Source organism: Pituophis catenifer, unplaced genomic scaffold (genome assembly GCF_029215685.1).
Source record: "Pituophis catenifer annectens isolate HBS135680 unplaced genomic scaffold, rPitCat1.0.hap2 SCAF_4, whole genome shotgun sequence".
NCBI classification, from domain to species: Eukaryota; Metazoa; Chordata; class Lepidosauria; order Squamata; family Colubridae; genus Pituophis; species Pituophis catenifer.
The window spans coordinates 96,956,398-96,969,305 of NW_027256884.1; the positions used below are offsets into that span (position 1 = coordinate 96,956,398).

Consider the following 12,908-nt stretch of genomic DNA (forward strand, 5'->3'; position numbering starts at 1 on the left):
ACCCTTTGACAATTATGTACATGTTATTAATAGTTTAGCAGGTTTTTATTATATTATAAAGTTGTTAGTTTGATTTTTTCTATTTTTCCCTTACAGATTTTTTTAAATATTTTTTCTTACAGTGATTTTTGAAAAAACAAAGAAATGTTTCCTTTTTCCATAAGGCAATTTCATAAATTAAATACTCACTGTGCAAAGTAGTAGATTTACTGATAGCAGTCAGAATTAGAAATGTACCTCTTTAAAGGGTGCAAAAAACGTTGAAAATAAAACACTATACATCAGATTACCAGCAACTCCCAGAACAAAGCCTTACAGTGTATAAAAATAGCTACGTAAAAAATTTACATAAAGGCAAACCAAAAGTAATCTTCAGTGCAGACATTTACAAAAAAATAATATATATATTCAAACTGAACACAATTTTTGACCTATTATTACGGCTGTTGCCAAAATTAGTTTTGCTGAAATTTTGTAAGCTTGAGAAAACTGGATATATATTTTTTGAAAACTTGAAACAATGATCTGTATAATACTTGAACCATGAAAAGCCGTCACATCTTCTTATATATCTTAAACATAATCCATGTTCATGCTTCAGTTGGTCTATGTTTATTTTCTAAAAACAGAACAAAGACAGCAAATAAAGAAGACCCAGTATAACAATGGCATAAATGGCACAGAAGGATATGGTTGAAATTTTATTTTCTAATGTAACCAGCAATTAGTAACGAAAATTACTTCATCTACTGCTCATGTTTATAATACTAGAAAGTTCTTGCTGATATATTATTTAAACTGAAAACTGTAAGAGAAAGTAGGTAGCAAACATGAGTAACTGAATAATGACAGCAGTGTGGAAATTAGTAGCAGAAGCAATATACTACATATCATATCTTGTTAGGATAACAATGGTTTCCAGAAACAGTTGGCTATGTAGTGTTTACCACTGTTTCCCAATTACACTATTTTTATGAGTTTTTGAGAAACTAGTTGAGAACATACATACTGAACTTATACATTGCTTTGTGCTTATAAAGCAGATAACTTAATAAAATTCTTCTGAGGTTTAGTGAGGGAAACAGAAGACTGAAGAAAAATAATAGCTGTCTTCCAGTATTTGCCATGAAGAAAATGAAGCAGAATGGTTAAGAATTTCCAGAAGTCAGGACAAGAAAATATAGATTTACATTACAAGGAAACAGGTTGTGATGTGACATCAAGAAAAAAAAAATCCTATTGGTAAGAATTGTACAAGAATAGGACATATCATTTTGTGAAGTAAAAGACTCTCATCTAAACAGAGGTTGGATGGCTATCTGTTGGAAATTCAGTACAGGTAGTCCTCAATTTATGACTGGTTGTTTAATGACTGTTCGAAGTTGCAGTTGACTTAAAAATGCTACTTACAACCCATACTTGAAGTTACGACTACTGCCCCCTCCTCAGTGATATGATGAGCTTTCAGAGGCTTGGCAACCAGTTTGCATTCATGACTGGTTGCAATGTCCCATGATCATATGACTACAATTTACAATGTTTTTGTAAATCTGTTTGGACGAATGGATTCACTTAACTACCTTTTGATTCCCTTTATATCCATGGTGACTCACTTTATGACCATTATAAAACTGGTTATAAAGTTGAGTCTGGTCATATGATGCCTCAACTAATGATCTCAATGACATGACCAAAATTCTGGACTCCATTATAGTCATAAATCAAGAACTATGTGTAGTAATGTATTCCCATGCTGAATAGAAAGGTAGACTAGATGATTTACTATATCTCTTTCAATTCTTACATGCCAATTCTATGAAGCCTTTCATTTAACCTCTTTATTGCATTGAAATGATTCTATGTCTAATGTACCTCACCAAACAGGGACATAAGTATTTAGGATTTTCTTAAAATTAGGGTCTTTATTCAAGCTTAGCGCATTGTAAGCCGCCCTGAGTCTCTGGAGAAGGGCGGCATATAAATCAAATTAAAAAAAAAAAAAAAGCTATTATCCAATAAAATAGTTGTGTTCCAATTTCAGACTAAGGCCATCTGAAATATCCAATAGCCAAGTTTTATGTTATTAGTATTGCTATCTAAGATTTTAAAATGCTATATACTAAATACAGGTCATATGTCTTTGGTCAATTAAGATTTTTGGTAAGATACAAAAAGTTCTAATGTTAATCAAACCTGTGTATGTCAATGTATTATTGCCTTCATCCTATCAGCCAAAAGGCATATTAGTGTACTGATGAATCTTTCTATACTAGTGAAATATCCTAGTATTTTTCAATAACAACATTAAATAAAAAATAATAGCCATTAAAATAATTAATAAAAAGATTAAAATATTTTAAAGCTCCCTTTAAAAGTCACTTAAGAAATCTGTTCCTTCAACTAATCAGGATGTACATTCCAAAAATTTACAGTTGCTGCACTGAAAATTTGATCCACAGTATCTAGAAAGGATCATACAAAGAAGATATTTCTTTTAGGTAACCTAAATCAACACGCTCTGTAATTTTAAAAGTATTATGTAGCACTGCAGTATTTTTAAGAACTGATATTATATGTTCTCTTTGATAAGTATTCCTGCTGCATTCTGTATGAAATGAAATACATTATCCATACAAAAGGAGGCAGCCCATATAATTTAACACAATTTTCTTCCAAGAAAGGGCAAACTCAGTGTATCAACTAATCTAATTTTTAAAAAATGCTTCTGGCTGTTGCCTCTATCTGGGAAACCAGAGGGTTACATTATCTGCCTCTAGGAGCAAACCCAAACTGTGAAATACTCCTGATTTATTGTGTCCTAGCTCTTACTATGAGCATGTCTGACTTGTTTAGAGTCAGATCCTTAATCCAATGCATTATTTTCTGAATTTGGCATTTGAAAAAAACCCCCAAACTATTAACTGTATTTGTTACAAAGAAACATGTTTGATATTATCAGGATCTTGAACGCCATTCCATTCCATTTACCTAAGAGCTTTCTAATCTGGAAAGCCTTAGATATAGAAAAACAAGAAATACAAAGATGTCTGCCAAGAGAGATTTATCTCAGTAGTCAGCCTATAGTATTTGTTCAATAGTTAAATAAGGTAGATTAGTCAAACTAAAATTTAAAAATACAGAAGTGTTTTGTCATTTATCCACTTCAATGAGTTAGCAACAGTCATACTGGAGTGGCAATATAGGACAACCTTTGTAATAGCCATTAATCTGCATAAGATCAGGCCTGTGGAAACTGTAATTCATTTCTTATGGATGTTTAATAAGGATATCAGAGTACAATTGAGTACAGGTAGACTTTGACTTATAGTTCAAAGTTAGTCTGCCTCAGAAAAAATGACTTATAATTTGTGTCTGCACTTATGACCATTGTACCACCCTCCTGATCATGTGATCACAATTCAGGTTCTTGGCAACCAGCTCACGTTTATGACTGGTTGTAGTATTTACAGTCATATGATCACAATTTGCTACCTTTTTTGGCAAAAAACAACCATTGGGAAAGTTGGATTCAGTTAACAACCACATGATTTGCTTAACAACGTGATGGAGATTTGCTTAATGACTGCTATAAAACTTGTCATAGAGTTGGGTCTGACTCAACTTACAATAACTTACAATGGAAATTCCTGTCCTAATTGTGGTTTTAAGTCAAGGATGTCCTGTATATATCATCAAGTTGGTGTCAATTTTTCATAACAACAGACAGATTTTTCTCCAGGAGGATCTGTTTCCAACCTACTTCTTCAGGAATTCTAATTGATAGCATGATGTAAATCCTGATTAACAGGTAAGTTTCCAGGACATTTGGACTCATTCTATATGTATAAAGACTATTTACACATAAAGACTGGTCAAAAAATTGTGCATCTCTAAAACAGGGTGGAATTTTCCCTAACAGAACCATTTTAATTAATATTTTAATAGATATTACTCCTGCCTAAAAATTATAAACCATGTTACATAACAGTCACAATGTGAAATGCCAGAAAATGTAATTGACTGGCATCCACACTGTAATGTAAGAGTGTCAATAAAACTTTCACAGTGAACCTTGAAATTTCTGTGATCAAACGTGATTTCAGAAATGAACCTTTTCTTTGAAATGGCACAAAATTAGCAAATTGGAATGAACCAAATTGTTGATCTAGTCTTCCTCACCACCTACATACATACTTAATATTTCCTCCTGGAAGTCTATTTCAGACTTCGAATGAGTTAAATCAACCACTTGCATGGCGCTCCTGGTTCATCCAGTGGGTATAAATCAGAATTATTTTTATTGTGACAGCTACAGTAAAAAAATCTTGCTAGTCTGAATGTGCTTTCCCTCTCTCATTTTATTTTCATGTGAACTAGAGAGAAGCTTGTCTGAGCCATTTTCTCAAATTAGTTTCTTGGCCTGGCTGAAACCCCACTTAACTAATGGTTGCCAGGATAGTAACTCTTCCTTTTTTTTCAAGGGTACTCCCTATGCCTTCTACAGGATTGTCTAAAACAGCCCTGGTTCAGTTGGCTATAAAGTGTAACTTACAGTACATTTTAGAGTATATTTCCCCCTAAACAATGAAAATGACAACAAACGATTGCTGTGGAAGGCACTTTAAATTTTAAATGGCTAGACTTAGATTTCTCTTGATATGAATACATATAAGAAATTCCTTATCCCATAATTTAACTAATGTAAGGATTAAATTATATTCAGAGGAGATAATACATTATAAAGTTATTAAACATACCTGGAATGGCATCCAAATAGTTTGGTGTTTCAAGCTTCCAATTTATGATTGTTTTCTTCTAACTTTTTATTTTCTTCTATATTTCCAAGATCTTTAGCTACATGTTTTGAAGCTGATCTGAAACAGAAATAAAAATACTAATGTCTCATCTTGCTGTTATTATTATATTCAGTTACTGGATAAGATGCACACCATTTTAACTTCTGCAGCATAAAATTGTTCCACTACCAACACAGGAATCTGATTTTATTGGCAAATGAAAGACTCTAAAATAGTGAATCCTGGAATACAGAATAACAATTTTCAAATTCCATTTTGCTCTCATTTATAAATACATACATTAACTTTTTTAGCTGAAGGAACTATTATCAGGATTTAATTCATGTTTCCTTCAAATAATATGCATATTAACACTGAAATACTATAAACACATTTTATCATTAAAATACTCCATTTATATGGATTGAGATAATACCTAATTTGTTGAAATCTAAACTGAAGGATAATTAAAATCTAGAAGACATATCTTTCTAACTGGCTTCTCCTTCTCTGTGAAAAATTGATTTAGCAGGATTTAAATTAATTATGAGCAAGTTCTATAAAATAAAAATATTGCTTATTTCACTCACAGCATCCCATAATTCTGATACTATATTTCCCCTCAAACATGTAAATTTTATCTCATTCTAATACTTATATTTTCTTTTCCAAAGCAACATTTAGGATAAAAATGCAAATTTATTTACTAAGTAGAATTTATTTATGCTATCTTTACAAAATATAATTTGTAATATAACACAGGCTGTTTTTGCAGCTAGTCAGGAGAAGGACTGGCCCAATTTCTACAGGCCTCCAGGTATCTCTTGAACCCAAAACACTCATAAATAATATCCACAGAAAACCCCTGTGAGAGGTAAAGCAAAAGGGAAGAATGACTAATTTAAACCATGATATACATTTTTATTGATAAATTCATGTTTTAATTGACTGGGGGTCTGAGTAATTTGATACACTTTAAAGCTTTTATTACATAGAGAAAACTTTCACAATTTATTAAGGTGAGAGGCATCTATATCAATGTGATAACATTTTAACAGTTTGGCTTTATGAGGTATATGGCCAAACCCACATAGGTGCTACAAATGAATTCTCTTCAGGGATCCTATAGCTACCACCTCTTCTAAAGAAAAGATTAATGAGCTGATGTCTTTGCTCAATATGGATTTTGAGCAAAAGATATCAAGAAAGTTCAAGTGCAGAGTACAGGGAAACAAGGTGTAGAAATCCTGCAAAGGCATATTGTTGCAGGAGGCATATAAAACCTGCTGGTTTCTTGGGTTAGAAAACAGCTGCAGATATTTTAGAAAAAGAAATTTAAGTCATAAATTATATGAAGGCATATAACAGAGAAACCATGTTACAGCTATAAATAATATGTAACATAGAAAAATTAGGTCACAGCTATAAGTAAAACTTGGTGTGTCTCAGATACCATATCAGTAATAATGTATAGATAGCTAAGCCTCTAATTAGGTCCCAGTTATTTTTGTGATTTTTTTTTGTTCTTAGTTGAAAATGTATGACATTTGGATGAATAACTACAAATCTAAAATCACCTTTTACAATGCCATATGCTAAAATCTTGCCAAAGGGAGTGGTGGGAATTATATTAAAACAGCACAGACCAAAAACACACATAGAGAAATAACTTTCATAGATGTGATGTGAATAACTGATCAGAAGTGCCTGAGAAGGATGATTGATAAGAATACCAAAATTAATGAGTAGGTTATATATTAGGGAAGATTTTAAAAATAGAAAGTACTTCCACCTCTTGAGTAGCTGTTTCTATTGAATCTTACTTTGCTAAATATGTTGTCACTGTTTTCATCAAAGCAGCAATAATTATTTTTATGACACACATGCATGCTCAAAATAGATTACCTGTAATAAGCTTTCAAGTGATTAAGTTTATTCTAAAATTATAGTGGTAATTATCTATAATTTAGCAACGTTCAGTTCCATCATAATCTCTGTTAATTTCATTATCAGCTTTAAATAAACTGATAATAAGCTGATTGGCTCTCTTCATAAATTAATGTGAACTACTGACAACACATTTATATTATTATTGCAGGTAATAAAACAAGTTCAGCACTAGGTCTGCAAATCCAGCAAAGAAATAATAAAGGAAAATTTGCTGATTGATCGTTTTGATACATTTAAATAAATAAATGTTAAAAAGGAAATAGACTATACGGATGGCAATAGAAGTAATAACTAAACAAGAGCAGTGTATGGACAGTGTCATGACATAAAAACATAAAATTAATCCTAGGCTTCGGTTTGTAATAAAAGTGTCAGACCAAATTTTTAAGCAAGACTGAAAGCATACGAAGCCTAAGTGCTAACTGATAGTGAGATGTGCCATAATAATTTCTATACAATATACTATTAAAATATGTTTGATACGTCTTAGTATTAGTTTTCTCATTTTTTAAAGTTATCAGCCAATGAAAGTGAATGGAAATGAAATTGTGATATAATGTAACATATATTTATTTGGTTGTGTAGAATTATACACTATTACAGTAGTAGAACAAATCAATATGATATTATATGTTTTAAGTTATATATTAGTTAATTAAATGTTAGTTAATTAAATTTCAAAGGTATTTCAAACTCTCCCCATATAAAATAAATACATATGGTTAGTTTTGCCCGAATAGGCAACTTTATAACTTGTTTTAGTTGGGGTACCTGATTGCTACTAATAGAGTAGGAAGAAGAAATCAGGAAGAAATTTTAAGAAAAGAAAAGGCCACAATGCAGGCTACTTATTTAGTTTAGCTTTGGGAAGCAATTTCATTCACTTTAATTAAACTAATTCAGGCCTTGTCCAGAAGTAGAACTGAGCTCAGAAATGAACAGCTGGTCTTCTCTATAAAGTTGTGCTGTGATTTCGGCGGTCAGCAAATATTCCATGGGAATAGCATGTTATCACACAGCACAGGGATTCCTACACGGCAGACAACTTTCATGTATGCATGAAGGCTTATCAAATGATCTGAAACTTTGCATTATCGGATTTATATCAGCAGCCCTTTTCAGGCATATGATTTTCCTACCTTCTGATTTGACATACAGTGACTAAGTATGTGAACTCCCACATTTAAAGGAATCCCAGTATACTTCAACTCATAGGGAATAACTGTGGAAAGTAACTGGCAGGCTAATGGATTCTGCAAAGCAAAAACAAACCTCCCCACTCCACTCAACTTTTCTGAGGAAAACTTGACAGGAGATATTCAAAGCCAAGGGCATAATAAGGTATAGGAAAGAGTAATTTGTATTTTGTCTTCTTACTATAATGAATAAATCGAATCTTGTTTATTTCATACCTACTCAAATATTCATGCCCCTGAATAGCAAACAGTTATGCTATTTTAAACATTGAATACTAATTTGCAGTAAATAAAACTACTTTTAAATACTAGTATCAACATTGAACTGATAAAGAACTTACTTTACAAATAAGCAAATAGATGGACTATATTTTGAATTTTTAGACTATCATGCTAATATGTGATGTCAACCTCAGTTGTATAAAACACTATATTATATAATAGGTTTTTCAAACAAAGGAAAAATGCACAAACTACACCACGGGTCTTTTTTCATATTTTAAACTTTTTAGCATGTCATAAATTTCATATCCTCTGAGCCTCAGTTAACATGTCTTAAGCCAACCCAGCAACTATACACATAGCAGTCAATTTCAGGCCATGGGGAGTATTTACTGATAACTATTACTCTGACAATATGATGCCCTATTTTGTTCTATTAAGGTTCAAATGAACTAATTACAGTTACAGCATGTCCATTGCAATTACCTAGGAAGACACTGTAATTAACATGAGTGAAAATTAATACCTATGGTGATTATTTCTATCTAACAACTGCTTCTTACGACAACATAGTATCTTAGTGCTTATTTTTTTTTTAATGACTTTGTTGGTTAGTTACAACATTCAAATTTACAATCCTATTAGCTAACCATCTAGTAACTGGCTAGAGAAAGGACTGGTGTCATAATGATATACTTCTATTTTTAGTTGAGGGGTAGATATGTCTTTGCAACACCCCCATTCTCAAAACACTAAAACTGAGTCTAATATTTTTTTTTCCTTATGTATTTTTCTCATCATAAATGAGATGGGTAAAAATTGCAGAGAGGCATTTTGCCTATGGATTAAGAGAAATGCAGCTTTGGAAAATATGCTCGAGTTTTTGAACTATTTACATAAAATTTTATGTGCTTTCAAACAGTGAAGGTCTTCTCTGCTAAATGATCACAGTCTAATTTCTAGAATATTGATTATTATTTTTTTTGGTAACTGTGCCTAGAGTCTTCAGAGAAAAAGTGATCTTCTCCATAGCACACAGAAGTCCTTAACTTACAACTGGTGGTTTTATGTTCTTTCAAAATTATGATGGCTTTAGAATGAATATTATAAAATATTCTCCCAACCCGTGGCCATGTGACTGTACTTTGGTTGCTTGGCAACTGAGTCACATTTATGACTCATGGGTTACGAAACCCATCATCACGTGGCTACAATTGGCAACTGATTTTGCTGGTTTCTGGTATTATTTGCCAGTTTTTTGCAAAAAAAAGTTGATTAAAAAGAATGGGTTCGCTTAACAACTGTACTGTTCACTTAATGACCACATGATCTGCTTATTGACTGCTATGAAAAATGTCAGAAAAATGGGTTCAGTCACATGGATACCTCAACTAATCACAATGATTTATGACTGGATATTAGGTTAGGAGTATTTGTTTGTCAGCAGCTCTGAACAGACACTGACTGGGCTCTCATGTTTGTGATTAAGTAATCTAGTTTCTGACTGAAATACCTGTCTAAAATGTAGAGGGTGTGGTAAATCAAGAAAGTGGTTTACAAAAGTGAATTTCTGTCATTCATAGGTGATTCACCATAGGTGAATAATTTTTGGATTTACTTAATTGATTTGTAAATTGTTTTTAGGTTGTGTTTCTACAATAATTTTCCAATTCAGTCTGTACTTTTTCCACTGGGGATGTTTTAACTCTCTCTCTCTCTCTATTTCTATTTATCTTTAGTTGAATTGAAAATCACTGCCTCTGCAGATGCCAGCCACAGCTTCCAATGAAATGTCAGGATATCAGAGAATTGGCCCATAGCCATTTAGCCTAGATGCTCATCACCTTTTAATTGACACCAGCTGTGAAAGCCTACACCAGTATACTTTTTGTTCTATCTCATTATTTATTTTTGTGCTTGATACATTCATAAATTTTTAAAAACCTGCAAACTGCCATGGAATTACTTTTGATAAAAGGAGAAGAAAAATATTTTAGACAAATAAACACAAAAACATACTTTGCCTGTTTTTACAAAATGCTATAGAAAGCAGATTTGGTGAGATAACATATTTTACTTCCATAAAATATTAAGTATGTCAGTGAAGACTTACTTTGATTTCTTCATGTATAGCCAATAAGCAACACCTGCAACCGTTGCTGCTAGAAGAAGGCCAACCACGATTCCCACGATTAATTTTGCCTGATCATTAACATTTTCCCTATTATCATCTAAAACAAAAGAAGAAAGGGATGATGGAGTGTCTTGAAAAAATAAAATATGGAACACTCACTATAGATTATAATATCCAAATATATATATATATCTTAATTCAAAAACTTTTTTAAAACCAGCAGCAACAACAAGCTATCATTATGAGAGCATACACATTTACAGTACAAAGATATACTGGCTGCAATCCTTAAATCATTTGCTTTACAAACATTTTGGTGTTGTCCTTATTTCACAAGGATGGCACAGATATTCTGAGATTTTACAAATGAGATTTTTGCAGTCTGAGAACTGTCTGAAAAATCTACCTTTGATGCATTAGAAATAGGCAGAGCAATCCTATGCCCAATCAAGTTTTGCTAAATGGGATAAGCAATTTATTTCCAACTGTCAGAAGTAGAAGGAAGGAATACATTTAGTTTAGCTATTTTCCTATTGTTTGAAGCCTGAAGGGGGGGTGGGTTCTTTTTTACTTTAATCCTTCTTGCCTCACTCCTAGCAGACCTTCACAAATTTCCTTTAAAGGCTTTTTGATCTTGAGATTTTCTAGTTCTGGGTGGAAAAGAAAAGGAAAAACAGAACAATCACACAAACTGCCAAATATTTTCTACATTTTCTACATTAAATCTCAATGCAGATTTGGCATTATTGCTTCTCATCGAGGCTTCCTCTATGCACATTTACTTTCCCTGAGTATAAATGATGTTGGATCCTGTTTAAAAGCTGTGTTCTTGGTTATCTAGCCAGTTTGATCAGTTATCACAACTGCACCTATCTGGCACCTTCAAATAGATTATTTTTTGACAGTGCCAGAATACTTGAGCCATTATATTGGGTGAGAAACTAAGACAAATGGTTTCAGCTTCTTACTCTTGTACAATAAAATTTCTATCTGCACTTTTTCTTACAAAATTAAAAAAATGGTTCTTAGTTAAGTCTATATAATAAAATATACAAAGATGATAGATAGATAGATAGATAGATAGATAGATAGATAGATAGATAGATAGATACCGTGTTTCCCCAAAAATAAGACCTGGTCTTACTTTCTTTTCAGTCCCAAATAAGCACCAGTTCTTATTTTCAGGGGATGTCTTACCCGCTTAGCTTAGGACCACCGCAGCTACTCCTCCCATGCTCTGACACCTATCGTGCGGCTGCCCAACTTTTGCGGCTGCTCATGACCGCTCACGGTCAGATGCTGCATGGCTTGTTGTGCCTGTGCTGCGCTTGAGGCTTGTCATGCCGGTGCCGCAGCTCACAGTGGTGTGTTGTATTGTTGTGCACACAGGTGGCGGCACCAGCGCAATGAGCCTTGTGGCATTCTGCTGTGAGCGGTAGCACCAGCATGATGTGCCACATGGTGTCCAGCCGCAAGCGGCTGCAGAAGTCAGGCAGCAGAGCGACAGGTGTTGGAGTGAGGGAGGCCTGGCTGCAGTGGTCTTATGGTAAGCAGGTATGGGGCTAGCTTGATTTACGCCTGCACCTCACCCCACCTCATACAACCAGATGGTGGGTGGGGCATAACTAGGGCTTATTTTTGATATAGTGCTTATATTAGGCGCAGGCATGAAAATCGGGCTAGGGCTTGTTTTTGGGGTAGGTTGTATTTTCGGGAAAACCCAGTAGATGATAGATAGATAGATAGATAGATAGATAGATAGATAGATAGATAGATAGACAGACAAACAGACAGACAGCTAGATAGATAGAGGTACTACGGAATTAGGAGTTAAGTATTGGAGTAAATGATCTAAGGATTACAGCCTTCTTTGTTAAATACTATATATTAAATATTGTTAATTAATAAATACTAAATACAGTGGTACCTCGGTACTCATTGTTAATTGGTTTGGGGAGGCATGATAAGTACCAAAAATGAGTACTAAACAAATTTTTCCTATGCAGAATAATATAGTGAGTCACAAGGCAGTCAACACCAACAAGTTCTAGCTTGTTCGTTGAGTTCCCAACAAATGATGAGTACTGGGACCATATTTTCATGTCAAAATGCATTGAGTATTAAATTTGATGAGTTTCAAAGGAGTACTATGGTACCACTGTATTAAATACTCATTTTAGTTCCATGTGAATAGCAATGTAAATTTGTCAAAAATATATTTGTCAAAAAGTACAACTCTTTCTTACTATCCTTGTGTGCATAGGTTAGATTTAGATTTAGGCAAATGTTGGCTTTTCTGAAATCAGTTAAGACTTGGGACATTATTACTGTTTCCAATAAAAATAGCATGATGATTTTTGAATTAAACTTTTACTTTTCATAGTTATGTATTAGTATCAGTACTATTTTGATTGCACAGCAGTAAAACCTAGCATTTAAAATTACTTCTATTTATTTTCCTTTTTAGAACTTTACCCTTAATCCAGAAAAATAAGTATAACAGTTTTGAATTAATAGTATTAAATGTGGAATATTTTTATGTTCTTACCACTTTTTTCTTCTGGTTCATCAGATTCTGGAATACTTACTGAAACAAAGGAACAACAACAA

The 12,908-nt window shown here is 33.0% G+C and overlaps 1 protein-coding gene across 1 annotated transcript in view; it reads right to left on the bottom strand.

The window, feature by feature from the left end:
• Positions 1-571: 571 nt before the first annotated feature.
• Positions 572-12,908, bottom strand: part of ALCAM (activated leukocyte cell adhesion molecule) — a 132,459-nt gene continuing 120,122 nt past the window's right edge. Inside the window, exons 13-16 of the mRNA XM_070943768.1 lie at positions 12,847-12,885; positions 10,278-10,395; positions 4,758-4,874; positions 572-619 (exon numbers count right to left, since the gene is read on the bottom strand). Coding sequence (XP_070799869.1) covers positions 4,787-4,874; positions 10,278-10,395; positions 12,847-12,885 — 245 coding nt within the window. The 3' untranslated portion in view covers positions 572-619; positions 4,758-4,786. The remainder of the gene's footprint in view (positions 620-4,757; positions 4,875-10,277; positions 10,396-12,846; positions 12,886-12,908) is intronic.